The 25,470-nt window shown below is 54.7% G+C and overlaps 9 protein-coding genes across 9 annotated transcripts; 2 read left to right on the forward strand and 7 right to left on the reverse strand.

Moving 5' to 3' along the window:
- Window positions 1–1,179: 1,179 nt before the first annotated feature.
- Window positions 1,180–3,363, forward strand: ACO1O0_006754 (uncharacterized protein; the record flags this gene model as incomplete). Its single annotated transcript, XM_083196134.1, has 1 exon — window positions 1,180–3,363. The coding sequence occupies one exon, from the start codon at window positions 1,180–1,182 to the stop codon at window positions 3,361–3,363; it is 2,184 nt and encodes a 727-aa protein (XP_083049150.1).
- Window positions 3,364–3,625: 262 nt separating this feature from the next.
- ACO1O0_006755 (histidine phosphatase family protein) lies at window positions 3,626–4,393 on the reverse strand (the record flags this gene model as incomplete). Its single annotated transcript, XM_083196135.1, has 1 exon — window positions 3,626–4,393. The coding sequence occupies one exon, from the start codon at window positions 4,391–4,393 to the stop codon at window positions 3,626–3,628; it is 768 nt and encodes a 255-aa protein (XP_083049151.1).
- Window positions 4,394–4,884: 491 nt separating this feature from the next.
- ACO1O0_006756 (DUF3659 domain-containing protein) lies at window positions 4,885–7,527 on the reverse strand (the record flags this gene model as incomplete). Its single annotated transcript, XM_083196136.1, has 3 exons — window positions 4,885–5,019; window positions 5,074–5,247; window positions 5,308–7,527. The coding sequence occupies 3 exons, from the start codon at window positions 7,525–7,527 to the stop codon at window positions 4,885–4,887; spliced, it is 2,529 nt and encodes an 842-aa protein (XP_083049152.1).
- A 674-nt stretch (window positions 7,528–8,201) lies between these two features.
- Window positions 8,202–9,144, reverse strand: ACO1O0_006757 (DUF3659 domain-containing protein; the record flags this gene model as incomplete). The annotated part of the gene is given in 2 exon segments (XM_083196137.1): window positions 8,202–9,056; window positions 9,076–9,144. The coding sequence occupies 2 exon segments, from the start codon at window positions 9,142–9,144 to the stop codon at window positions 8,202–8,204; spliced, it is 924 nt and encodes a 307-aa protein (XP_083049153.1).
- A 454-nt stretch (window positions 9,145–9,598) lies between these two features.
- Window positions 9,599–10,091, reverse strand: ACO1O0_006758 (uncharacterized protein; the record flags this gene model as incomplete). Its single annotated transcript, XM_083196138.1, has 2 exons — window positions 9,599–9,608; window positions 9,712–10,091. 2 exons carry the CDS (start codon window positions 10,089–10,091, stop codon window positions 9,599–9,601), a joined length of 390 nt encoding a protein of 129 aa, XP_083049154.1.
- Window positions 10,092–10,484: 393 nt separating this feature from the next.
- On the reverse strand, window positions 10,485–11,138 carry ACO1O0_006759 (uncharacterized protein; the record flags this gene model as incomplete). Its single annotated transcript, XM_083196139.1, has 2 exons — window positions 10,485–10,880; window positions 10,956–11,138. The coding sequence occupies 2 exons, from the start codon at window positions 11,136–11,138 to the stop codon at window positions 10,485–10,487; spliced, it is 579 nt and encodes a 192-aa protein (XP_083049155.1).
- Window positions 11,139–11,652: 514 nt separating this feature from the next.
- Window positions 11,653–12,297, forward strand: ACO1O0_006760 (uncharacterized protein; the record flags this gene model as incomplete). The annotated part of the gene is made up of 2 exons (XM_083196140.1): window positions 11,653–11,668; window positions 11,732–12,297. 2 exons carry the CDS (start codon window positions 11,653–11,655, stop codon window positions 12,295–12,297), a joined length of 582 nt encoding a protein of 193 aa, XP_083049156.1.
- A 382-nt stretch (window positions 12,298–12,679) lies between these two features.
- SNQ2_3 (ABC-2 type transporter-domain-containing protein) lies at window positions 12,680–17,377 on the reverse strand (the record flags this gene model as incomplete). The annotated part of the gene is made up of 2 exons (XM_083196141.1): window positions 12,680–14,493; window positions 14,548–17,377. The coding sequence occupies 2 exons, from the start codon at window positions 17,375–17,377 to the stop codon at window positions 12,680–12,682; spliced, it is 4,644 nt and encodes a 1,547-aa protein (XP_083049157.1).
- Window positions 17,378–18,945: 1,568 nt separating this feature from the next.
- ACO1O0_006762 (uncharacterized protein) lies at window positions 18,946–20,645 on the reverse strand (the record flags this gene model as incomplete). Its single annotated transcript, XM_083196142.1, has 2 exons — window positions 18,946–20,291; window positions 20,474–20,645. 2 exons carry the CDS (start codon window positions 20,643–20,645, stop codon window positions 18,946–18,948), a joined length of 1,518 nt encoding a protein of 505 aa, XP_083049158.1.
- Between the last annotated feature and the right edge of the window lie 4,825 nt (window positions 20,646–25,470).

A 25,470-nucleotide genomic window follows, 5' to 3' on the forward strand; every position in this document is an offset into this window, starting at 1 on the left:
CCATTCCATGTATTGTTGGCAATACTGGCCGCACGCACGGGTCGTAATTGTCCATGTCACCATATTGCTGGTCGTACAGGGCCTCCGCCTGCTCTCTGGCCTTGTTCTTGGCCTCCTCCTTGCTAGCAAAGTCCATGCCCTTAGACTCAGCAAACTTATCCATCTCGGCCCCCGTCACGCCCATGAGCAACTCTTTGGCAAGACTATGGTGTACCGGCTTGCCTAGTCACGTCAGTCCAAGTTATCGTTGACAGTGGTGTCCCGGCGGGTGACCTTTTCTCCTCTGGCCATCTTCCCATTTCTTCATGGCCTCAAAAGCGACCCCACCAGCAACCGCTTCATGGCTAAAGCGGCCTCCATGTTGGCCGTATATTTTATCGCGCTTGTCCTTGGCCTCCTCTAATTGACGTCAGTGGGCGGTAGGACGTGATCCGGGCAAACCCACCGAATCCGAACATCGTGCGTGTTTCTTTAAGATGTATGCAAGGCAAACGTAAAGACTTGGTCAAGGTCGGTCGGTCGACTTTTATAACCGCCGGGGAGCAAAGTTAAAAGACTCTTATCTGTGTTGATGATGACGTTTCGTCGTTTGGCTAAGGCCTGCCCACTCCAAACAAGACTACAAGGCACTGCTCACTGGCATTCTTGCGCGTGCAGACATGTCTATGGGCCTCGCTGACGTGGCATCTGTTTGCGTGTCATTGGTGTGTTCTAGGCATTGAATTCAAGGTTTACACCGGCGCTGCCTCTGCCGCCTTGTCGTCGTGGTGATTATCTTTACTTGTCAACCGCTCCATACCATTGCATTGCATTCGGCGGGATTATCGGCTAGGTACTTCGTTGACGGAAAGTTTAGCAACCGTGTAACCATGACGTGAACGCATTTATATCATTTAATTACATGTACATTTCAAACATGCAGTATGTTCCAGTGCTAATCCAATATCCGTTCAAATATCCGTAATCGCTGGAAGGGTCTGGGGCTGGTGGTCATCTCTTCCAGGGTAGCTCTTTCCCAGATCCTTTAATGTGTGTCACGTGCTGACGTGTTGTGATGATCAGGAGAACGCGTTATGCAGCCGACTGGATTGGGCAGTTTGTTTGTGCGCAGCCTTGCTATTCAACACTTCAATCTGGGCCTCAGTAGCTGCATTCCCAGATGTTCTGGCAGCTCGGAAAATGGCAAACGAGGTGATTGACCTCACCTCATCAAGTCCTCCTCCCGAAAATTCTCCAACCCAGGCTACCGCACCGGTCTTCCCGAATCGAGCGACGCTCAACAATGGCAACGTGACAGAACCAGCGAGGGGCTCTGCCGCCATGAACTTTGCAGGCCTCAATGACGAATTCGACTTGACTGGAGATTTTGTTGAAGTTGTTCCATCTTTGCCCGAAAGGGCTGTCGATGTCAACCGCAGATCAGCAATTAGTGCCGCCCGATATGGAACAACTTTGGAGCCTCTTGCCGACGAGATCGAGTTCCTCTCCGATGACTTTGATCTGACGGGGGATCTAAGCGACCCGACTCTAGTCGAGAGCACAGGGAATAAGCGCAGACGTATTTCCCCCTCCCCGGTCATCGGCAAAGCAGGTACGGCAGCCAAAGGAGACGTGCGTCCCACGTTCTCCTCACGAAGGTCTTCACTGGGGCGACGATCACCTGTCTCTACCAGTTTCGGGCCCCGGAATCAGTCACGCAATGGTGGCAGGATCTCAGCCCCGGCACTGCCATCTAGCTCTGACCCCTTTGCGAGCTCTCCGCCAGCGAATTCGACCCGCGCTATTCCGCCCACCAAGTCGAACTGTTGTGCATCCCCTGATCCCTTCGCAAGCTCGCCCAGACCAAGCCTGAAAGCTGTGACGAAGACGTTCACGCAGGATAATTTGATCGTAAACACATCTGCTACCCGGAAAGGATCGCCGGATCCGTTTGCGAGCTCCCCAAGTCCACAGACCAACCAAAGGGCTCGACTCTCTCGGCGACGGGCTGGGCCTGATATCGACATCATCAGTTGCCCGACGGCACCGGTGATTGCCTCAAAAAGCCAAGGTCAAAACTGGGATCCAATCTCTAGCTCTGCGCCGGAGAATTGCTCAGGCATAGGCTACTCGCGCAACAAGGGGACATGCCATTCTATGGCAATTGATATCGAATCTGATGGTTCGAGCGACGAGCTACCAGATATTGGTACCTTGGCAAGGAAGCCTTTAAAGTCCCGCTCACCCCTACGACGATCACGTAGCGATATCCCCTCGACGGGCCGGGCGAGGACATCAAAATCAACTAACAATTACGATCGCGAGGCTAGAGCGGCCGCAAAACAAGCCGAGAAGGAAAGAAAGAAACTTGAGAGACAGGCCGCAAAAGATGCGAAGGCTCGTGAAAAGGAGCGCGCTACTGCCCTGGCAGAGGTGAACAAGATGCGCACAGACAAGAAGGTGTCGGCGCGTGAAATGATCGTTGATCTCCCGTCCCTCCTGGGTCCCAAGGTGCAAGCCGAGACCATCCTAGAGGGATTAGAAATTGAGCATACGACATGGGAAAGCACAAATATCATCAAGTGGCGCCGGAAGGTAACTAGTCGGTTCAACGAGGATGTCGGTCACTGGGAGCCGATTCCGCAGCGTATCGTGGTGGAGAGCCATGTGGCCGTCATATTGACTGCAGAAGAGTTTGTGGACCTTGCTCTGAGCGACGATGGAATCTCTGCCCACTATTCCCAGACACAAGAGAAGTTCCCTGGGCAGCAAGTAATCTATCTGCTCGAGGGACTCACACCATGGATGCGAAAAAATCGCAACATCCGGAACCGGCAGTTTGCGTCTGGAGTCCGGACGCAAGAGGCTTCCTCAAGCTCAGCGGCAGGTCGTAGGAGGAATGCGCCAGCTCCAGAGTATATCTCAGAGGACATCATCGAAGACGCCTTGCTGGAGCTCCAGATCCAGGATGCGCTTATTCACCACACCGCAGTTCCTCTGGAGACGGCACAATGGGTCGCAGTCTTCACACAACACATTTCGACAATACCGTACAAGAAGCAGAGGAACCAGGCACTCAGCGCTGGCTTCTGCATGGAGTCTGGGCAGGTGAGAACGGGAGACGACGTCAACGACACGTATATCCGCATGCTGCAGGAGATTGCGCGTGTCACGGCACCGATCGCGTATGGCGTCGCCACTGAGTTTGGAAGTGTCAGCGAGCTGGTGAAGGGACTCGAGACTGGAGGACCTAGTCGGCTGGAGGGTCTCCGGAAGACGGTGAATAAGGAAGGGGCGCTGTCTGATCGTACAATTGGCCAGGCAGTGAGCAAGAGGATGCACAAAGTATTCACGGGACGCGACGAGCTCAGCACTGATGTATGAATTGAATGAATTGTATAGATTTATGTGTCTTGTATTGTACTATTCGTACTACATAGATAGATATAGATAGATCTGCGGCCCAAGTTAGCTTTTTGTAACTTCAAATTGTGCCAGAATAAGGGTGAGGGGAAGAAGTGTCAGATAGCGGTTGGACAAAGTTGTTTCCACATTAAATTATTTCGGAACAGGTCTGTGAATAATTGTGTTTTCATCACATGATTTGGAGGCAGAGAAAGAGAAAAAAAAGTTGTATACGTACCACTTAGTCGGCGGCATCGGCCAGCTTTCGCTTCTTGGGAGCAAAGAACGAGTCCATCGTCCTTTGCTTCTCATCGAAGCGAGCGCTGCCGATGCCACCCCGGGTCTTGCGCAAACCCTGGAGGTGGTCGACACAATTGACCCGGACGATATGAAGCCTCAGTGTCGGCCAGGTTAGGGAGCCTGGGGGAGACAGGACAGCCTCGAGGTAGCCGGTGTTGCTCCATGGGGGCAGCACTGGAATACTGCCTTTTGAGAACGGGCTGGAGGAACACTGGGCCTCGGGCGACACCGTCGTGGCGCTTGGGGCAAGCCGTTCGCAAAGTCTCCTAAAGAGGACGCCGAGGATGATGCCGTGGGCGACAACCACGACGCCGTCGGTGGAAGACTTGACGAGCGGCAGGATATGATCCTCCAAGAATTCATCCACGCGGGTTCGCATCGACTCGGCCGACTCTGCATCCTCGGGGTACTCCCTGCGCGAGCCAAACCTTGCACCCTCGCCGCTCCCAAAGTCCTTCTCGCACAGCTGGGGCAGCTGCTTCAGGACCCATCCACCACGAGCATCACGAAGAGTCTCGGCCGTCTTCACCGCGCGCTGCAGCGTGGACGAGAAGATGTGGGTGCCTGGGGGCAAGTGCTTGACGAGGTGCGAGGCGAGGCGGCGAGCTTGGAGGACCCCGTGGGTGGTCAGAGCCGAGTCGCGAGTGCCGGCGTAGACATTGGCGACGTTGTCGACTGTCTCGCCATGGCGGATGAGGAAGAGACGCATCGCGGCGACCTGGCCTCAAGGTGGCCGCGGATGTGCAAGCCTGGCCATGGTGATCAAGCAGAGGATTGGGAAAAAGTGAGGATGTTGTGTGGAAAATTTTGACTTTATGGGTGGACACATCGGTTTGTTGCATCCCCTCGTTAGAGGCACTTGCCCTCATCACCTCGTGCACCCACCAATCATCCTCACCACTAGACTCCGTGAAGCTCAGGTTCGTCGAAGCAATTGGGTCGTGGACCTGAACCTGCGCTTGGAACAATTGTCATGAATCTAACTAATTTGCTTTCTCCCCACCAATTTCATACTGTCTCCCAGTACGAATAGTTCGGGCGATGTTGGGCATTTGAAGACACGTCCGCTCCGCAACGACAACGCGCCTGCAGCAGCTGTTTGGGAGACTCGTTTGGTGAAGGTTCGCTGGCATTAAAAGACGTGATTAAACTAGACTAACAATACAGGCACCAGAAATATGGGACAGGGTATTATAGCGCCTATTTCTTCTTCTTTTGATCCTTGCCCGTCAAGGCGTTGTAGGCGCTCCCAAGACCGAGGCTGTCGAGGATCTTGTTGACACCGAGTCCTCCAAGGATGTGGTCCACAAGAGCACCCAAGCCGAGTCCGCTCAGCTGCGACAGTGTTAGCTAAAGATATGATTTTGTACTGCCTTGGGTATTACTTACGAGTCTGCCCACCAAGCCAAGTACGCCGTTGAGGAGGAGGCCGACGGCAGCCAGAATCTGGCCAAGAGGCTCCATCAACAGACCCCACAACGGGTTGAGTTCCTTCTTGGCATGTGGCATGCCCTCAATCTTGCGCTTCGCGTTGTCAATGGTCTCGGACACGGACCCCGTGAGCTGTTAGACTCAAAGTTAGCACATTGTCTCAGATTGGGCGTGGGGGTTAGACCGCCTTACCTCCTTAAGCACCTCGGCGAGGTGATGCTCCTCAGGCGAAGCATCCTTGGTGGCAGACTTATGCTTGGCGTTCCTCTGGATACGGCCGTCGGGGTCCATGCCGCGGATCATGCCATTCGTCTCCGTCAGGATCTTGCCGCCCTCTTCGATGAGCGGCTTGACTTCCTTGACAAGCTGCTCCTCATCGAGCTCCTCCTTGGGTGTGCTCTCCGCCTTGTCAACTTTGTCGGCGATCATCTTGAGAATCGGCCGCAGCTTCTCGAGGGACTGCTCTATAGCCATGGATAGCTGCTGAGCAAGCTTCCTATCCTTCTCGTCCTGCTCACGCTTCTCCTTATCCTCGGCCGACTCCCCAGGAATGTCCTCGAGGAGGGCAACGTGGCCAACCGTGTTGCCCTTGGAATTGATGACATCGCCGTCGTCGTCAACCTCCTTGCCGGCGCAGATCATAAGATCACCGCTGACTAGTTTGCCGAGGATGTGGCCGTCCTCGCCCACGACGTTGCCCTCGCGGTTTACCTTATAGCCAGCCATCGGGCCCTTCTTCTTCTCAACCTCGGGCTCCTCCCACCGCTCGGCCTTGGCTAGAACGTTGCCATTGCCATCAACGACATCGCCGTCGGCGTCTACCGAGCGGCCAAAGAGAGTCTTAGGGTCGCCCGAGGTAAGCCTACCGACAACGTCGCCGGACGCCGTCACGACCTTGCCGTCCTTGGTCACGGTACACCCTTCAAGCTCGGCGAACGGACCCTCTTTAGACCCCTCACGCTCGCCTTCGGGGATAACCTCGGCCTTGCCGACCACATCGCCAGACTCGCTGCGGATATTGCCATCCTTGTCGCACATACGGCCAACAATGGCAGAGACATTGCCCTCGACGACACGGCCAAAGATGGCGCCGGACTGGTCAACGACGTTGCCGGCCTTGTTGACACGCTTTCCAGCCAGGATAGAACGATCAGGGGCTTCCTCCTGCTCGACCTCTGGCTCGTCCCAGGGCTCCGCCTTTCCGACAGTATTTCCGTTGCGGTCTAAGATATCGCCGTCCTCGTCGACCTTGCTGCCCTTAAGCCGTTTAGGGTCGCCCTCGACGACGGTACCGACTTGTTGGCCATCGCAGGTGACGCGACCATCAGCCTCCACCACGGCGTCGGGGAAGTTTTCGAACGGGGCAAAGTCCTTGGCTGTGTCCCGCTCCGTCTGAGGGATGGGCTCTCCCTTGCCGACGATCTTGCCGGCGTCGTTCCAGATGTCACCATTGCCGTCACACTTCTTGCCTTGAAGCTTCTTGGCGTCACCATCGGCCAGGCGCCCGACAACGCTGCCAGTCTTGTCGACGAGGTTGCCGGCCTTGTTCACTGTGGCGCCTTCTAGGGTCGAGTAGTCGATGGGCTGCTCCCCGTCCTCGGGGGCTTCGGCCTGCTCTCCCTCCTGGGCTTCCGCCTCGGCTGGATCCTTTTCGGGGTTCTCGGTATCTTGCTTCGAGGTGTCGTCAATCTCTTGCTTCGAGGTGTCGTCAATCTCTTGCTTCAAGGCGTCGTCAGTCTCCTGCTTGGCGGAGTCGTCGTCCTCCTCATGGTCTTGAAGCTCGAGGGGCGCATCCTGGGCATCGGCCTTTGTCTCGTCGACCGCATTGTTCGCGGCATCCGGGGCCTCTGTATCAGCCCCAGCTGTGCTCTCGGCGTTGTCTGTGGGGGTTTCGTTGGTAGTATCGCCAACCTGCTCCTCGGCCTTCTGGCCGCGACCTGTCAATGATCCTAGGCCATCGGTCACGGGCTTCCCAACGCCTGAAACGGTGTTGAAGAGGCCCTTTGTCGTCCTGCCGAGCAGTCCTCCAGACGATTTGGACTCATCCTTGTCTGCTGTTGTGTATTCGTCGCCGCTTCCGCTGTCGCCAAGGATGGCCTTTCCGAGAACATCGCCGGCGGAGCTGATGACCTCGCCAGTGGTGGTCACTGTGTTTCCCACCAACTGCTGGGGGTCTTGCGAGTCTGCAATCTTGCCCACAGACTTGCCGCTCTGGTCGACAATATCGCCAACGTCGTTGACGATGCCGGCGGCAGATCGGGGCACCAATTGCCCCTCGTTCTCTGCTGGACACCGATGAGCTTCTGCTTGAACACGAGAGTTTGAAAGCCGGTACTCACTAGGATTGGGCTTCTCAGTGGCTGGGGTGTCTTTATTCCATCCACCGGGGACGGATAGGGGGTTTGTGGACATGTTGGGCTGCTTTTGTTCTGGGGCTTGTATTGGACCTCTGAAAACAACAAACTTGCGCTTCATCTTGCTCCCTCCTCTATCGCTACCGCCGGCATCGTTTTTATATGTGACGATGGCCTTATGGAGGCAGCTCCGCAGAGCTCAAAAACCTGGTTCACAGCGCCACTGGTCAAGCATCATGGCTGGAACTGTTGACTTGCTTGAAAACTATGCTACACGTCATGATTCTGATGGTCGAAAGGGCCGACAGTGTTAGCTTCAGAGCTCAAATGACGCTGCTTGACGCCACCCGCATCGGCAGGGTGGCTTGAATCTGAAGGGTCCTTGAGGCTTGGTGGGTTCTTTGGCGGAGATGATATCAACATTGATGCAACGGGGGACCTTGCCGAGAACCGAAAACAAGGCTACCGCCTCCACCATACAAAGGCCACCTGGGTCTCTACGTCGATCATCGAATACCCCGATCCCCGAATCCACAGATCGAGATTCGATTCTTCTCTTACATCAACCGGGCTGACGGGAGTCTAAAAACAGGTTTCCTTGGACGGGGCAACTCCACACAAATCGTCACAGATCGACCCATTTTTCAATTACTGCATTGATTACTCTCGCTCTAACATTAAACCATACCGTGCGCCTTGCCTAGTACTATCGAAATCAAAAGCCTCTCGGCTCTATTGACTCTTGGCCTCGTCTTCCTTATCCTGATTGAAGATGGTCGGGATTTTGATGATGAGCTGGATTCCTTCAAACGTAGACTTGACATCTAGGTAAATCTCGGAGGGATTCGGGGCGGATGATGGCTTTGGCGCACTGCTCGAGTCGTGCTGGGGCCCCCTCGACGAGTCGCCCTTCCCTGATGACGACTCCTCCCGTTTTGGGGGCTCGTTGAGCTTGCCAATGACGGCGCCATCCTGGTTGTAAATGTTGCCGGCGTCGTCTACTCTCAGACCTCCGTCGAGCTCCTTGAGAGGGGGTTTTGTGTGGTTTTCTGATACGTAGCCGACCACCTCGCCATCTTCGTCCAGGACCTCGCCCGTCTCTGATACGGGGCGGCCCACCATGGACGGGAGGTCGCCCTCGACGCGACCGAGGACGGTGCCATTCCAGTCTAGGATGTTGCCAAACTCATCGACGTACTTGCCCTCGAGGCCTTCGGGAGAGACGGACGATGATTTTGACGAGTCTGGGGAGGTGATCCTGGGGATGGGGGTGACCTTGGGGGGCTCCTTGGGGGTCTCCTCAGGCTTGGGATGAAATGTAGGGCGGTAGGGCAGGTTGATGGTGTGCGTGCTGTGTGTCTGGCGATCGGGATCCTGGCCACCGTCGTGCGACGCCGGGCCCGGCGAGGAGGTATTGGAGGGCATGGCGTTGGATTCAGTTGCAGACTTGCAGTGGAACACTCCAGGTTGGACAGACAGATCTTTCTCAGGTTGCAGGAGGGAGCACAGAGCGGGTTCTGGCATAAGGCTGCGCAAGGGTTCTAAAATGATGACGGATCCTTTGCAGTCAGGATCGATCTGAGCGGCCTGGGCAAGATGGGAGGACTTTTTTTTCGCCCAGCAGTCGCCCCTGGAAGCTGGCGAAGACGTCGCCTGGCCATGGACCAGATGTCATATCGAGGGCGTCATAGCTGGGGCGCAAAAGTGGACAAAGCCTGATTGTTTCCCGCCAGACCGGGTTCAGGGGTCCTGGCACGCATGCCTTATGCATGAGACGCCGGTTCCGCGCACCAAGTGGAGCCTCCAGAGGGGGCTCCCGTTCCACATTCCACCGATCCCCTTCCACAGGGGACAGTTTGGACAGTTTGGACAATTTGGACAGTTTGGACAGTTTGGGGACTCGAATTGATGGGCGACTTTACACGTTTGGAATTTCTGGCACGAAGCGGTTGGGCAAAGTGGCCGATGGAAGCAGTTGAACGAAGCAGATCGGCTCTCATAAATTCTTGGCCATTATTACAAGTACATATCGACAGAGACACCCCAACTCCCGAGAACCCATGAATCCAGAAGCCTTCCCAGTTTAGTTCCTGGAGGTAATAGCGCGATTAGCCCACTGGCCTCAATCACTAGCCGGTACTGAGGGGAATTTCACGTAAGAACGAGGACAGTTCATTGATATTGCGACGGGGGTTTTTTTTGGGGGGGGAGGGGAGGGGGGAGGAAGGGGATTATTACTTACAGCAATGCGAGCTCGAGATCACCATGGATGCGGGCTTTGAGCTGGATCTCGACGTCGAGGTTGAGGTCGAGACGCAGCCTCAGGGTGTCACTCTTACCACTGCCGCCACCGCCCTGCTGCTGGTCGAGGGCCTTGTTGCCGACAGATCCCAACGTGTTGGTGACGTTGCCCAGGGTGTTGTTTGCTGTGTCTTGCACGCCGCCCACGGGGAGCTGGTCCAGGGCCATGTTGCTGCCCTTGGACTTCTTGCTCTTCTTGCGCGTCTTCTTCTCGCGACGGACGGGTGATGTCTCTTCGGCCGACATTGTGTTGCCAGTGTCCTCGTTGTCAGACTCGACATCTTGTGTCTTCTGGGGCTTTTCCATTGTCGGCGGGGCCATTGTGATGTCTGGGGCTGAGGTGTTTGGATAGGTATGCTTTTCGGGTTTGCAGACAAGGACTCAGAGGGGCGTGGAGATGGTGTGGTTGTCTTCTGTCTTCTTTTACATGTCTATCCAGTCGTGATATACCTCACCACTCATCGACACAGCAGGTTTTCGTTGCTTGCGCAGACCATGAGGTCATATCGCGATCCTCTCCTGAGCCTTGCTTCTGCCATTAAGTCATTAAGACCCCGGATGCATAATGCCCCTTAACAATGTACTCGTATTGGGGCAGCATGAGTTGTGGCTGATCCGCTCCCCCCCCCACACGCGACACACCCGACTCCACTCCACTGCCAACTTGTGCCAAGATCCACCATTCCTTGGCCATCACCCATCATCACCCATCACTCAGTCCCTCACATAGCGGCTCTCCATGCCCAGCATCATCCGCCGTCGCAGCCTCAGTGGCTGGCAGTCCTCCATCTCGCCCTCCGGGTCCCAGTACACCGCCCAGCGCCCGTCATCCTCCCGCCTGCCCACAAAGTGCTCGGCCTCGTCGTGCAGCACGAGGAAGTGCTCGTCTGCGCTGTAGCCCCACGGCCCGATGACGTGGTCCAGCGTGTCCTTGCGCCCCCCATACCGCAGCGCGTGGCTCTCCCTGTCCACGTAGATCCAGTTGAGCATCGGCGGGTCGTCCGAGATGGTGCTCACGAGCCCCTGGTGCTGCTCCTCGCAGGGGTACTTGAAATAGTAGCCGCAGAACCGGTGGCCCTGCACTGGAGTCTGGGGGAAGTCGAGGAAGACCTGCGACCGGCCAGCCCTTCAAGTTAGTGGTGCTGGCCCAAGGATTAGACACTGGGGGCGCTCATTCGGACGAACCTTTCCATCTGCCAGGACGATGAATGCCGCCTCGCGCAGCTCGCCCTCCATGGGCAGCATGGCCGTCATCTGGAACTTTTCCTGGTCCTTGGACGACGCATTCTGGCGCTTCTGCGCACCGATGGCATTGCCGACCCCTGTGATTGTGGGAATCGACGTAAGAGCAAGCAGGCCGATCACCATTGTGCCTTGTCAGGGCTCGTATGCTACGAGTAGAATCACGTATACACTCGTGGCAGGTCCACGAGCCGCACACCAGCAATGACGTTCTTATGAAGGATGGAGGTGTCGCCTTTGCCTCTTCTCCATGCAAGTATGTGCCATGTATTATTAGTCGCCAGCATGCAGTGGTGTATTGGTGATCCCCCACCGTCGATGGGACCCGCCCCGGCGCGCGCCCACCCGGATCTTGTTCTTGGCTCTCATGATCTCATCCCTGCTCCTCCACCACTCCATGCGTCATGGGTGGCGCCTAGAACACGAAACCCGGCCAGCATCAAGTTTCCAGGTTCCCAGGACTTGGAAAACCCCGAGATCGAGCGATGGCCTGGTTGCGTCACCGTTATTGCCCATTCGGCCCCGGGTCCTGCTTGTATCAAAACCCGCGACGGCCTCTCCAGCTGCCAAAAGCACCCTTTACCGCGAGCAACAGATCCACCTAATCCAATTTCATCACACAATCCAATAGACAGACAACATGGCAGACAATGTGCGTATGGCCCGATCCCTCCTTGGATAGACCAGCACCCTCTTACAGTAATGTCAGCAGGCTACAGTTGAACCCGACAACACGTCGGAGGAGCAGCAGAAGATGAACGTGGATCAGAACAACCAACAAGAAGAAAAGCCCCAGGAGCAGGAGAACCGACCACAGACTGAGACTGAGACGGCCGAGAAAAAGCCCGAAAAGGAGAACAAGAACCAGGGGAAGGACCAGCGCCAGAAAAAGGAGTCGCAGGCCAAGCCCCAAGACAACACAGAGAACGCCAAAAACATCAACAATGCCAACAACTACGATGACGACGACGATGACGACGATGATGATGATGACGATGACGACAGCGATGAATACGACGAGCTCAGCGAGGACGATGAAGAGGAATCAGACGAGGACGAGCCCTCCACTCCCCAGACAAACCAGCAGCTGGCCCGGAGCAGAAAGGCCCAGCAGCAACAGCAGCAACAGCAGATGCAGCAGCAGCAGCAGCAGCAGGGAGAGGTGCAGAAGGGCGGCGGCGACGACGGGAAGAACCCCCTCAAGCTCCGCCTAGACCTGAACCTCGAGGTCGAGATTGAGCTCAAGGCGAGGATCCACGGAGATCTCACGCTGGCTTTGCTGTAGGTCATGCCCGGCCCCCCGACGAGATGACTCCACTGACCTGACAGTGATATGGACTAGGGAGGGACTCTAGGTGTTGGACGGGGATCACGCATGTATCACGAGTATGTACTAATCATTTCAATAATTCCACAATATACGATTTCATACGATCTATTCTCGTGAATGGCCCAGTGAGGTGTTCAGTGGTCGGTCGGTAGAGGACCCGTGTCATTTCAGGTTGAGTTGAATATGAGCTGTACGCAGGAGCGAACAGGTTGATAGAACTAATTACAATATTGATCAGTATTAAATGCTATGAGATATGCTTGGTATATAATTTGCAACTGCCACTATAAACAGGACAAGGGTATTTTTCGTGCCATTCAGGGTGAATAGAAGCACTTTAAACTTTGCTCGCTGCCCTCTTGACCATGAAGCTCTTAATCGGATTCTTGCCCTTGAAACGAAGCCAGGTGGCAAAGTACACGACCGCATAATTGAAAACAATAAAGGCACAAAAGATGCCAAAGTCGCGCCAGATGTGGCTGTAGTAGACGCTGAAGCCACGGCCAAACTGGTCCCCGTTGGCGTACTGGCAAAACTCACACATGCCCCCTGCACCCGTCCGCACGTAGCCACCGGCCTGCTCGGTGTACGGGCCTGCATACTCCTCGCACGTCTTTCCTGGCGGCGGGTCGAACTTGGCCAGCTCGTTATCGGCGCACTCGACGGGCTGCTTGTGGATGGCGGCGCCGAGGAAGCCCTCGAGGAGGTAGTGGAAAGGTGACAGCCAGTACATCCAGCGGCGCCAGAAGGTAGGGAGCTGCATGGGAGGCACGACTACGCCGCAGAAGCTGACAACGAAGAGAAAGAATATGGGTACGAGGAGCGATGCCAGCATCTCGTTGGGCGAAAACGCGGCAATGGCCTGGCCGAAGCTGATGTAGTACAGCTCAAAGAGCAGGACAAGGAGAAAGACGAAGCCCGAGGTGAAGCTGGAGACGGTGAGGCCGAAGATGCCCCACCACCAGCAGCAGAAGTAGATGCCACCGGCCACGAGGGAGTAGGGGATCTCGACGGCGACGGCCGCCGTGGTCCAGGCAAACCACGAGTAGATCTTGGCGTTATTCTCGCGTGATTCGAAGATACTGCGCGACTTGAGGAAGATGGGCTGCAGCTGCTGGATGAGCGGCGGAGATATGGTCAGGGTCATGAAGATGGAGAAGAGCCGGTTCTGGTAATCGGTGCTTGAGTACCTCAGCTTCCAGAACGTGAAGCAGTTGAAGAGGCCAGTCAGAATATGCAGCATGAACTTGCCCACGACGTAGTTGGGGGTGCGCCAGATGGAGACAAAGGAGCGCTTGACCACGGCCGCTGTCTGCTGCGACAGTGGCATGGCGTAGTCTCGATCATCCCCGAGGCTGGCCGAGGGCTGAACATGCTGGCGCTGCTCGATCATGTCGGCAATCTCGCGAGAGCGGGCATCGTGCTCGGTCGACTGTGCCCAAACGTCGCCCCAGTCCTTGCCGTGGTAGTTGGGATCGCCAGCGCCAATGACCTCGAGCATGTACTCGGCTGGGTTGGCGTTGGGAGGGCACTTGTCGGCACCATTCGACTCGAAGTACCCAACCATCTGATGACTGTCCTCGCCTAGGGGTCCGTGATAGACGACGCGACCCCCTGACTGGAGCAGGAGTAGCTCGTCAAAGTGCTCGAACAGCACGGCTGATGGCTGGTGGATGGTGCATAGCACGGCCTGGCCGGCGTCGGCGAGCTTGCGTAGGAAGCGTACAATGTTGAATGCGGCGCCTGAGTCGAGACCAGACGTGGGCTCATCTAGAAACATGAGTAGCTCGGGCTTGGCTGCAAGCTCGACGCCAATGGTCAGTCTCTTGCGCTGCTCCTGGTTCAGGCCCTCGCCAACCTGGCCGATGGTGGCCCCGGCAATATCATTCATCTCCAGCAGATCAATGATGGTCTCGCAATAAGCCATCTTCTCGCTGCGAGGAACTTCCCTGGGCTGGCGGAGGAGCGCCGAGAATTGCAACGCCTCGCGGATCGTCGCTGTTGGCTCATGGACGTCCATCTGCTCCGCGAAACCGGTGGCGCGCTGGAAAGACCTGGGCAGGGGCCTGCCGTCGACGAGGAACTCGCCCGAGAGGGTGCCAAAGTTGATACGTTGAGCGAGGGCATTTAGAAGAGTCGTCTTCCCAGCGCCTACAAGTTAAGGTTAGTGTGGAATTAGCAATGGATTACATGGGGAAGTGTTACCAGAAGCACCCATGAGAGCAGTCAGCTTCCCTGGGCGAACATACCCCTGGACATGTTGGAGCAGTTGCCGCTCTCCCTTTTCGTAGGGGATGGTGTAGTTGATGTTCCGAAAGGTAAAGATAGTTTCGTTCCTGGCCACGCCCTGCATGGTGCTGTTGTCTGGTTCCGTCTTCTCCTCCACCTCCCCGGCCATGGACGGAGTGACTTGCGTAGTTGGCCCAGCCTCCTCGTCGGTCCCTCTCCCGCCCGTCTCAATGGCCTTTTCTACCTTCTTCGGGACCTGTCCCCGTTTGAAGACGGTGATGGCCCCGCCTCCTGCGTTGGGTTTCATCAACTCCATGCCGAGACAGGTGAGGAAGACGAAGAAGAGGAAGAAGGCCCAAAGAAAGCCAAAGTTGCGCCACAGGTGGGCACGCGTGTAAGTGAAGGCTGTGTTAATGTATGCTGGTCCGCGGACAGTCGTCTGCCCCGGTTGGCTGCCCTTGAGTGTGCATGACTGGTACTGTGGTGAGGCACCAGGTCCCAGAGGGACCAGGTAGGGAGGGACGCACTCCATGTCCCGATAGGCGAACTCGTTAGAAACTAGACACTCAAAGCCGTACTGGATCCAGTTGATCCACCGCAGCCAGCTGAACCAGGGGTGCATGGAGTCTGGGGGGATCAGGTAGCCCGTGTACACAACCAGGATCTGAATGGATATGCCGGTGAACCGCGTCGCCGTGTCTAGAGTATTGCACCATGCCGAAATGACGCGAAAATAGGCGTAGGTGGTCATGGTGACGAGCCAGAGGATCAGACTAGAGATGAAGAACTGGGATGCAGTACGGGACATATTGGACATGAAGTAGATGATGATGTTCAAGATCATGACCTGGATGAAGATGAGCGGCACGTCTGTCACTGTCTGGGCAATGGCATAGGCGGCCGGCCGGTGGAACGAGAAGGACTTGTGCTTGAGAAGGATGGGTTTGTACACGAACGACTGCTCAGCCAGTGCCATCAGAGCGTTGAACAGGAGCAGAAAGAACAGTGCACCGCCACGGGGGAATGCGCCCTCCACCGTGGGTGGGAGATTGAAGAAGAGGCTGCCTATGATGAGGGCCTGGAACAGGAGACCACCCCATTTGCCAAAGAGCGACGCCCGGTCGCCGACCATGATGAAAAACTGACGCTTGGTGCAGGCCATGACCTGCTGGTGGAAGGGCAGCATGTAGTTCTTCTTAGCGGTGTTCTTGGTCTGGTGCTGGGCACGATCCTCTGCCTGCTTCTGCGATTGCCTCTCAAAGTCATCCATGTCGGCCAAGTTGTCGCGGTACGCCTCGCTGTTGCGATATGCCCCGAAGAACTCTTCTGGTGTGCGTGGAATACGGTCCTCCCAGCCGCTGCGAACACTGCGCTCGTGCTCATCACTCACCGATGTCAGGAAGTCGGGTGTCGTCCATCGTTCGGGGCACTGGAAGCCGAGGTCGACAAAGTATTGCTTGGCCTTTTCGCCAGGCCCAAAGTAGAGACACTTGCCAGCGTCGATGAGGAGGACCTTGTCAGCTAGTTCGTACAACGACTCGCCAGCTTGGTACAGAGACACGGCCGTCGACACATCGGCCATGTTGGTCATGGCGCGGATGGAACGCACGTACTCGAGTGCCGTGCTAGCATCGAGGCCTTTGCTGGAGTTGTCCCATCCCTGGACCGACGCGCGCGTAATCATGGCCTCGGCGATACTAACGCGCTTGCGCTCGCCGCCAGAGACGCCGCGCACAAACTCGTTGCCAACCTTGGTGCCCAGCGTATGCTCGATCCAGAAGAGCTTGGTGATAACCCTCAGGAATTCGCGGACGTAGTCATCGCGACTCTCTCCCTTGAGGCGCGACTCCTTGCCGGGTGTGCGGCTCTGTAGCGCGAAAGACAGTGTCCTGCGAACCGAGAGGGTCGCGTAGTGCAGATCATCCTCGGGGTTGTAGATGACCTCTCCACGGAAGAGTTTGGCCATCTCGTCAGCATTGGTACCCCCGTAGGTCACGTCGCCCTCTACGGCCTCGAACCCCAGCCTCTGATTGCAGAAAGCCTTGAGAAAAGTAGTGCACCCGGCACCGGGGCGACCGAGCACAAGAAGCAGTTCGCCGGGTCTCACACAGCCATCAAAGTGGCTAATGAGCTCCCTCACTGGCGGCTTTGCAAACGCCGCCTTGGGCCCCTTGGAGAAGAGGTTGGCCAGGGTACGGGGCAAGCCAAGGAAGATATCGCCGACTGTGGGCTGCAGGCTGGCCCCCAAGCCAACGCCCTTGACGGTGAGGTCGCGAAATAGGACGCCGCTGTGGCGTGTTTTTTCCTCCTCGCTGCTTTCCTGCCGCGCATTGCCAAACATGCGCGACATCAGACGCTCCATCTCTTGCGATTCCTCTCCGGTCGACTCGTGCGTTGTCCGCCGCCGGGACAGGATTCGGAGCAGATCGTCATCATCTTGCCCGGTGTGTGTCCGCCTTTTCTCGACGGGCGGTTTCTCGTGGGGTTCTGTCTCAGAGTCGGGAGTCGGCTTTCCTGACCGTCCCAGCGTGCTGCTCAACGATTCCTGGGACGAAGGTTCTGTCACGACGAAATCATTTGAGATCGCGGGGGCTGGTGACTCGGTCGGGGTCACATCTCGGTCTTGTTCTGCTGGGGTCTCGCGGGCGTCTGGTTCTTCTCCGACGGCTGGCGATACTGCTTCTCCAGCCCCCCCTCCTACGGCCGCGGCTGAAGGCGTGCCCCGACTAGAGGACACGCTGGCACTGCTGGGAGTCACTGGGAAGCTCCCGGGGACATGGGTGTCCTTGGGCGTCGGGCCTTCCATGATGGAACCGGGTTTAGCAAACTCGACAGACCAAGGCGGGCTGATTGGGCGCCTACCTAGATCCTTGGCTGGAGGCTGGAGCCGTCTATATCAAGTTTCGTTCGCGCTCGGTGTTCGCGCTCGGGGTTTCGACGAGTCCGTCGGGCAAAGTGCCAAAGTCTATGACGGTCAAACTCGGCGCTACGTCGCTGTGACGCGTGACGTAGCAACACTCTGGAGGCATCGGCGTGCCCACCGAGCACCGCAGCAGGGACCCATCTCTGCTGATCAGTAAATGGCTGATGGTGGACTGCCTGAATTGACGGGCGGATCGGTCGGCTGGGTGTCGGCTGGACGTGTCCAACGCGTGTCGATTGAGGAACATTGATGAGTGTTGACTGCGGGTTCGTGATGGTGGTTTGGGTCATGACGCAACCGCAACGTCTGGATTAAGCTGCCCTTTTTACCTTCGGGCTTAGGCAAAGTCCGACAACACATCATCGCGGGCCCATCCCCCAGTTCTCCTTTATTTCATTTCTTTCAGGCAATGGGTTGATGTATTGTAGCCTTGTAACCTTATCGGACTTTAAAACAAAACACGGTCCCGACACGCAGGCAACCTGGGTCACGACGAGCCCCACCCAGGCTGTCTTCCAGGCTGGTATGCCTTACGATCCCCTCTATCCTCGACATGTTCTGCGAGCACTTTCATATTTTCTCCAAGTGTTAATTAGTTAATCTGATTTCAAAGTTTCTCGATTGATAATGAGCCCCAAAAGTCGGTGGGTCGCAATGGGCGTCTCAAAACACATCTATACCTTACCGAAGGTACATTGCGACTACTGGTAGCAGGTATTGTGCTGTAGCTACCCTGTACCTATATCTTTGAATTTCCCATTACTGCGCCCTCAGCCAAAACCCTTAGTTATGACTGTGACAACGGCTGAAATACTTGCGCAATAAAATGACCCCTGCGTTCTTGAATTCCCTCAGATATCAATGTCTCTCGTCTAATTTAGGAGATGTGAAGGGAAGGATCCCAATATACTACGTAAGTGTAATTATAATCTAAGCGATGGACGACATTGAAAATGAGAATTAGCAAAGGTACCGGAAGGCCGGAATAACATGAATCTCATCACTATCTCCAAGAAGGCCATTCACTAACGACTCCATAAAATCGGGTTTCTATTATTTTATCCGTACAACTACTCGCTTACCGTCTCGCCGTTCTGTTGAAATAGGGCCGATATATCGTAAGCCACTTGTGCAGTTTGCAAAAGCTCAGGCACAGGACATAACGCATGCGGGCACCTAACACACACGAGAACAGCATATATCACAGGTGTGAGTTCATTCAAAAGTAATGTATTATCTGCACGTTTGTCTCTTACAGCAAGGTATCTTGAGTTCAAACTCGTTACGATAAATTAACACTGGATCCTGCAACCACAGATACATCTCCAAAGTGAGAACTACTACGACTCAATCTCCTTGAGGCGGATATAGCACTGCGTTGGTTCTCTCGCGAACTTCTGAATGGCTTCGTATCCGCTCAGCTTGGTCGGCGTCGGCAGCAGCTCAAAGTGTCACATAATAAGAGCAAAGTGGATCTTGAGGACCTGCAGCGTAAGCTTCCTATCATAACACCCTCTGAGCCCCATCCTGAAAGCAAGCGAGGGCCCAGTCATGGAGTTGAAGACTTCGGCGCCCGTGTCCGGATCCTTTTCGAGCCAGCGCTCCGGCTGGAACTTGGAGATATCATCATCTGGCCAAGCGCTCGTGAGTGCCGACTTGCCCCCCCGGCGTGCACCTGGGCTACGCGCCTCATCCTTGAGTCTCATGTTTGGCTCCAAGTAGCCAGGACCGTTGGCCATTAGGAACACGTTGGTGCCCTTGGGGATATGGCGCCCCAGGACGGTGGTGTCCTGCAGAGCCTGGCGGGTGACAAAAGCAATTGTGTTGGAGTGGCGGAGCACCTCCTCTACCAAGGCATCGAGGTAGGGAATACTTGCGCCGCCAAGCTCCGCGTAGGTCACGTCTCGTCCCTCCCGCGTGGCCGCAGGGAAAGCAGCGCGGAGCTCCTCTCGGAGACGGCTCTGGGCGCTCGGGTTGTCCGTCAGCATCTTGAGGCCCCAGGCGATGGTGGTGGCCGACGTGTCATGGCCCGCCGTCATGAAGCCAAAGAACTCGTCGGCAATGGCACCGCTGCGGTACTGGGGCTCGCGGCCCTCCTTGGCCGCCACGTCCCGTTCGCGGATCAGCACCGAGTGCAACGCGCTCTTGGCCTTGGTGGTATGCCCATTTTCGATCAGCTGCACGCATTCCTCCACCCTGTCCCGGATATACTGGTCCTTGATAGCCTTGGCCCTTTTCATGTAAGGGAACTTGCGAATGACCCATGAGGTCAGGACCGGTGCAGGAGACATCTGTGTATCCGTGACGGAATTGGCCAGCGTGAGCACGGCCGAGAAGATTTCGGGGCCCGACGCTTCGGGGAACGACAGTGGCTCATCGGCATCTTTGGGGAATTGAAGCTTGATCTTGTCCAATGCTCCGATGCGCTGAATTGTATTGGTATCGGCCTCGGGGAGGCCAAACATGGACGCAAAGATGGAGTCCAGGATGGCGAACGTGACGTCGTGGTGGGCCGAGAAGGGCCGACCCTCGGCCATGGTGCACTTAATCTTCCACAACTTGATCAGGGTGTTTGCAGCCAGATAAACCTCGGGCGCACTGACCTCCCTAATGAAGGTGGGCGCCATCAGGTGGTTGATCAAGTTGCGGTTGTTCTTGAACCGAGGATCAGTCGAGATGAATTGTATATGCTGCTCAGGCAAGATGCCGTTGATGAGCTCGCCAAAGAACTCGCTACGGTCAAATTCCTTGATTCTACGAAGCAAAATATCCTGGCTTTCAAAAGGGTCCGTGATGACTACCCAAGGTAGAGCACCGGGCTTGATGAAAGCCTGTACAATAGGGCTTTGATGGCGAGTGGTGAGTGACGTTAGCCAGCACTGCTCATCGGCAACATGTCAGCTAGCTGTAGATGCTCATTGAAGATCTGTACTAGCCGAGGTAGACGGCGGTAGTTTCTTACAAAAATGCGTTTTGTACGCATGGCATAGCGCATCATCTCCGGGACATCCCCAAACAGCTTTCCGGCCGCATCTTTGTTGTACGGAATGTCGCCAAGCGGTTTTGGCAGGATAGCTCGATATGCCACGTAAAGAGCTATGCAGATAATGCCCAGAGCCAGGGCCCCTCCAGAGGAAAAGGCGACAGCCATACCGTGCTTGCAATCGAACCTTGGAGGAATTGGCACAATGTTGAGATGGGGAAGCGGGGCTGATGGTGCAGAGCTGAGCCAGAGTAGCCCAAGGGGGCGAGTACGCGGATGGGGCTGCCCGTGGCGAAGTAAAGTACGATTGCTGGCTTTAGGGTTGGTCTCGATGCTTCAGTCAACCGAGTATCGCAGCGATGCTATGTAATAGTGAGCACAGAGCTGCCGTATCAATCTGTTCCATGCGGGAAGGTCCTCATCACATTTAACAATATTAGCAAAAGCCGTACGAGCATCCATACTCGCAGTAGGGAAAATCGGGTTTGACAGCTCCGAAGCGACCCTGTAAGCCCCTGCATGAGACTGGATAACTTGACCTGTCAGTGGCTGTGTTACATCGACATTCCCGGACTAATTCGCATTGTGTTGGTTCTTTGCTGCTGCAGCAGGGCATCAAAACCATTTACTGAGCGAATGAGAAGAGCATGTCGCCTTGACAGATTAATATGGATTGGAATGCTTGAGCATGCAGACTTTAGTGTCTATGCCCTGGAAACCCACGGATAAATCTAACTCTTTAATTGTGACTTTACCCTACCCATAGGAGTTAGCAAATACTTGGTTTCAGAAATAATAATCATAACAGTGCAATATACGTACTCCGGTTCTCGCGGACATCGCCCCACTCACCAAGGCGCACCAAGGTGTGTGAAAGACGTGAGTGCTTACGGTACTTGTCTGTAACCGTTGAGAATCATTGACATGTGTGTACGGATCTCGGCATAGGAAACGACCTATCAGTTCATCAGCGACCAAGACTCTGACAGAAGTTCATCCGGATGTTTACCCCTGTGCTTCATGGGTGAGAGGGGCTACAACTTATCTACTCGTAGAAAGTTATTGCCATGTACGTAGCATAACCGGGATGTCATTGCGAATAATTTTTGCAATCTCTTGACCTTGTGCGTTATTATTGGGCAACATGTAACGAGATTGCACGAGCCCTGGACTTCTGCGTGCTGATGCCAAGGCCACTGCATGGAGTTGCGACAGGCCCCCTACCTCCACCCCCAGCCGGGAATGCCTCCCGGCTGCATGTGCGTCGTACAAGACTGTTGTACCGGGAATCACTCGGCTTAGGTCCTGTCACATCGGTGTCATTTCGTGCGGGCCGGGGATGATGGCTTCGGGTTTGCGTCAGCGATTGCCTGGCTTATTACCATAGCGTGGGTATCTGAGAGGGAATGCGGACTGCCGGGCAGGGTTTTGGTAACAATGTACCATTGCGGGCTCGCAGCCCAACTCGCGACATGCTATGTACCATGTAGTCGTGTTATAGGTATGCAGGATGGTGGTAGGGTCATTTCCATTTTGCAACAGACTGTTGGTATAGTAGCTGTTGTACCACTTTTTTCTCCTCGGAAGTGGGATTTGAGAACTATCTAGTTGAGTTCTTGCCTCTCCCCCCGTGCCGTTTTTGCATCTGGCAGCTGTGTCCCATAGTAGCCGTCCTCAACTTGTCGACGCCAGAGGTTATTCATCATGGCTGACTCCATGGCACTGGCTATGGTTATCACCATGATAACCTGCAGTTCGGTATCTCTGGTCTTTATGTGGCTTCGGCTATTCAGAAAATTCCTCGTGCACGAGGCTCAGGATAGACGATGCTGTCTTGATGTTGTCTTGGGTACGCCTGCCTAATTTCTTCTTCTCTCGTCTAACAGACTATCTGACCTTTCCTGTGTCTTCTAGATGCTCTTTGTAGCTTTTGCCGCCATACCCATCTACGCTACCAAGCTTGGGCTCGGAAAACACTACAACACCCCCGACATGGACCCATCAGAACTACCCGACCTGATGTATTTGCTACCCATCAGTTAGTTCTTTGATGTCGTCTGAGTTGCAGCTTCCAAGTCATTATCATAACTCTGATCCGCCTTGTAGTAGAGATTTGGCAGAAGGGGGTGTTATGGTTCATGTTGGTGACTATCAACGTGTCCATGCTCAGCATTGCTGTTGTGAAATTCTATCAATGTGTCATTCCGCCAACACCAGGATGATTTTCAAACAATATAGTCATCAGACTTGAATCGTATGTAGCCTGATACTCAGCAGCCATGGATCTGGTTCTCACGGCATTCCCTACTCTCATCATCTGGAAGCTGCAGATGAAGCGCAGTGACAAAATAGGAATCATCGCCTCGATGAGTCTGGGCGTAGTGTAAGAGTCTTCCAAGAAGTTCAACCTCCGACCCCCCACACATGTATCCGCCCATCTTTCCTCTCTCGGATTTTCCTTGGCTAACTCCGTGTTTGTAATCTGAAGTGCTGGTATGGTGGGCGTATATACAAAACCTCCACCATTTCCCTCGTTGCCCACGATACCGACTTACCTACGGAACAGCCTTCCCACTCATCTAGCCGCGCAACTGTCATGGCCTCCTCAATACCATTCTTCTGGCCTTTGTTCCGCCTTGTAAGGGGCAAAGAGGAGAGCCAAGAGAGCTACACCTTATCCAAGGTCAGCTGGCCTGGTACCAATCCCCTCGTGCAGACCCACGACCAGCTCGAAGGTTATGACGATAGGAGTGATGGGTTCATTTTTAAACCGAGCTCGCAAATTTTGCGCCAGACTAGCATCACTGTCCAGCACGGCTACGATGCTGACGAGGACATCATAGCTTTGATCGCTCGTATTAAGCTGCAGAACGGATTTCTTAAAAGTGCGCGTGGTTTTTGTACATTTTGAAGAAGGACCACAGCATATGCTCATGTTGAAACACTAGCCTATGGCTGGCTCTTTGCAACAAGCTAACCTGTGGTCTAACGAAGGTCATATATGTATTCTCAGCTATTGACGGAGCGTAGGAATCACGACAATGAGTCGACACCTGAGCGGCTTCTTCTCCTAGAGCAAAAATACCCTCTGGTCATCCTAGTTCGAATCTTCCTCGCAGGCCTCTAGATTGAATCTGAAGATAACCCGGACTAGAATTCTGACCCAAGCAGTCTCAGGGCCCAGCAGCAAAGGGCCGAAAGCATTCTCGGTTATCGCTGTTGTAAGCGCAGTCATTGAGCCAGCGCTCGAGGACAAAGCTGTCGGGATTGCGGAAATTAGATGGGCTTCGGTATGTTGCGTAGTGATGGACCGAAACGTGAGTCCTAGCTGGGACCGAGTCGCTAGGCATACTCTGTCCCGATATCGTATATACCACTACTCGCGGGACTCTAACTGGGACTGACGGATACAGACGGAGCGCTTCTTTTATGCCTTTGATGATTTTTGAGTAAGTTGACGTGACAGGGATGAGTCATGCCCCTTTGTGTACTCACGTGCGCTCAGGTATGCTAGCTCTGAGGCACTTTGAAAGTTGATATCACTCTCGCTCCTGAACTTGGTGCGAATCTCTTTGACTAGAAAGTCCAGCTTGTATTCGTTGGTTAGGAGGTAAAAAGTCAACCCCCGAGAGCGCCGTGCTTACAGGTATGGACCGTTAGAATTAGGCAGTAATACTTGGTTGTACACGGGGCAAAGGGAGTTGCTGTGCCTGGAAGGGCTAGTAGGTTACCTATTGTCTCACTGCCCGCCAGCATAAACATATCGCCATGGCAATGCATCTCCTCCAGTGTTAGCCGCTTATCACCATCTGTTCCAAGAACCATGCTCCAGCTATGTAGTTCTTCTGACCCTCTTTGAAGTCACCTATTAACACGATCCGCAAAATACTTGGAATGATTATACTTCATCTTCTTAACAAACTCTGGCTCTAAAGCCTTGAGGAGAAAGCTGAGAATCGGGTAGTATTGGATGACTTGGGAAGCCGGGATGACCTTGATAGTCAAAGACTGCTCTAGCCCACTTTGAGAACGCGTTGCTCTGGAGTAGACCCAGAAGCTCTCCAAAAGTAAGATGACCCATAATGTCGAAGGTCGTGAATTAATACATTTCAACCATGTTCACACTGTGGACAAGAGCGATAGCTCCGCCTAGGATGGAAAGTAGTAGATCGATATTCTTTTGGAATATTGGTTCCTGCCGCTTTAAAGCCTGCCCCGAAAAGGCCGAAGCAAACACATGACGGAGGCGGCGATGGTCTTCGTGCGCTGGCGCGCTGTTTATTCCATAAACACCTAGGATGCTGTCTTAATTCTCACCCATCATCGGAGGCCTCGGCACTTATGAGTGAGCACTCACCCATTAAACGGAGTGACGAACCACTCCCTGGTCTTGGGGAGCTCGCTGTTGGATTTATCATGGCCATGGATTACTTTCCGGGCAGCAAAGTCTTGGTCCACGTAGCTCAACTCGTTTGGACCATAGCGAGCCACAGAGCCGTACTGGGAGGGGAGCTTGTGCATCCATTGTACCTGCTGCCCGGTAATGCAGGCAAACCAGTAGGGGAAGTAGCTCAGGGATGTGTATATGGGACCCGGGAATCCGTAGAGAGGGTGGAGCTTGACCGAATACACAGCAGCTGCTGCCAGGTAAAGAATGAGAAAGACTGCCGCTGTGATGGCGGCATGGTATAGTGAAATAGCGTGTTCGGCCCCGACACTGCTAGAGGAAGAAGATAGGTTTGGTGAGGCCATGGAGGTGGTAAGATAGTTGGACTAGTTCTTATGCACGTATATAGTGCTCCATTGAGGACGCTCCAAGGGACAGCCTAGGCCAAGGGCATTAATACTTTGCTCTATTGTTGCCCCAGCCGTCATCCAATACTTGGGAACATAGGTCCATGTTTCTACATCTACTGCTGCGCCTGAATAGTATCAAGGTCATGTACGAATACGTACGTCGAACTGGCCGTAATAAGGACTACTCCTTGTAAAA

Source organism: Amphichorda felina (assembly GCF_050947745.1).
Source record: "Amphichorda felina strain 45539 chromosome Unknown scaffold_6, whole genome shotgun sequence".
NCBI lineage: Eukaryota > Fungi > Ascomycota > Sordariomycetes > Hypocreales > Bionectriaceae > Amphichorda > Amphichorda felina.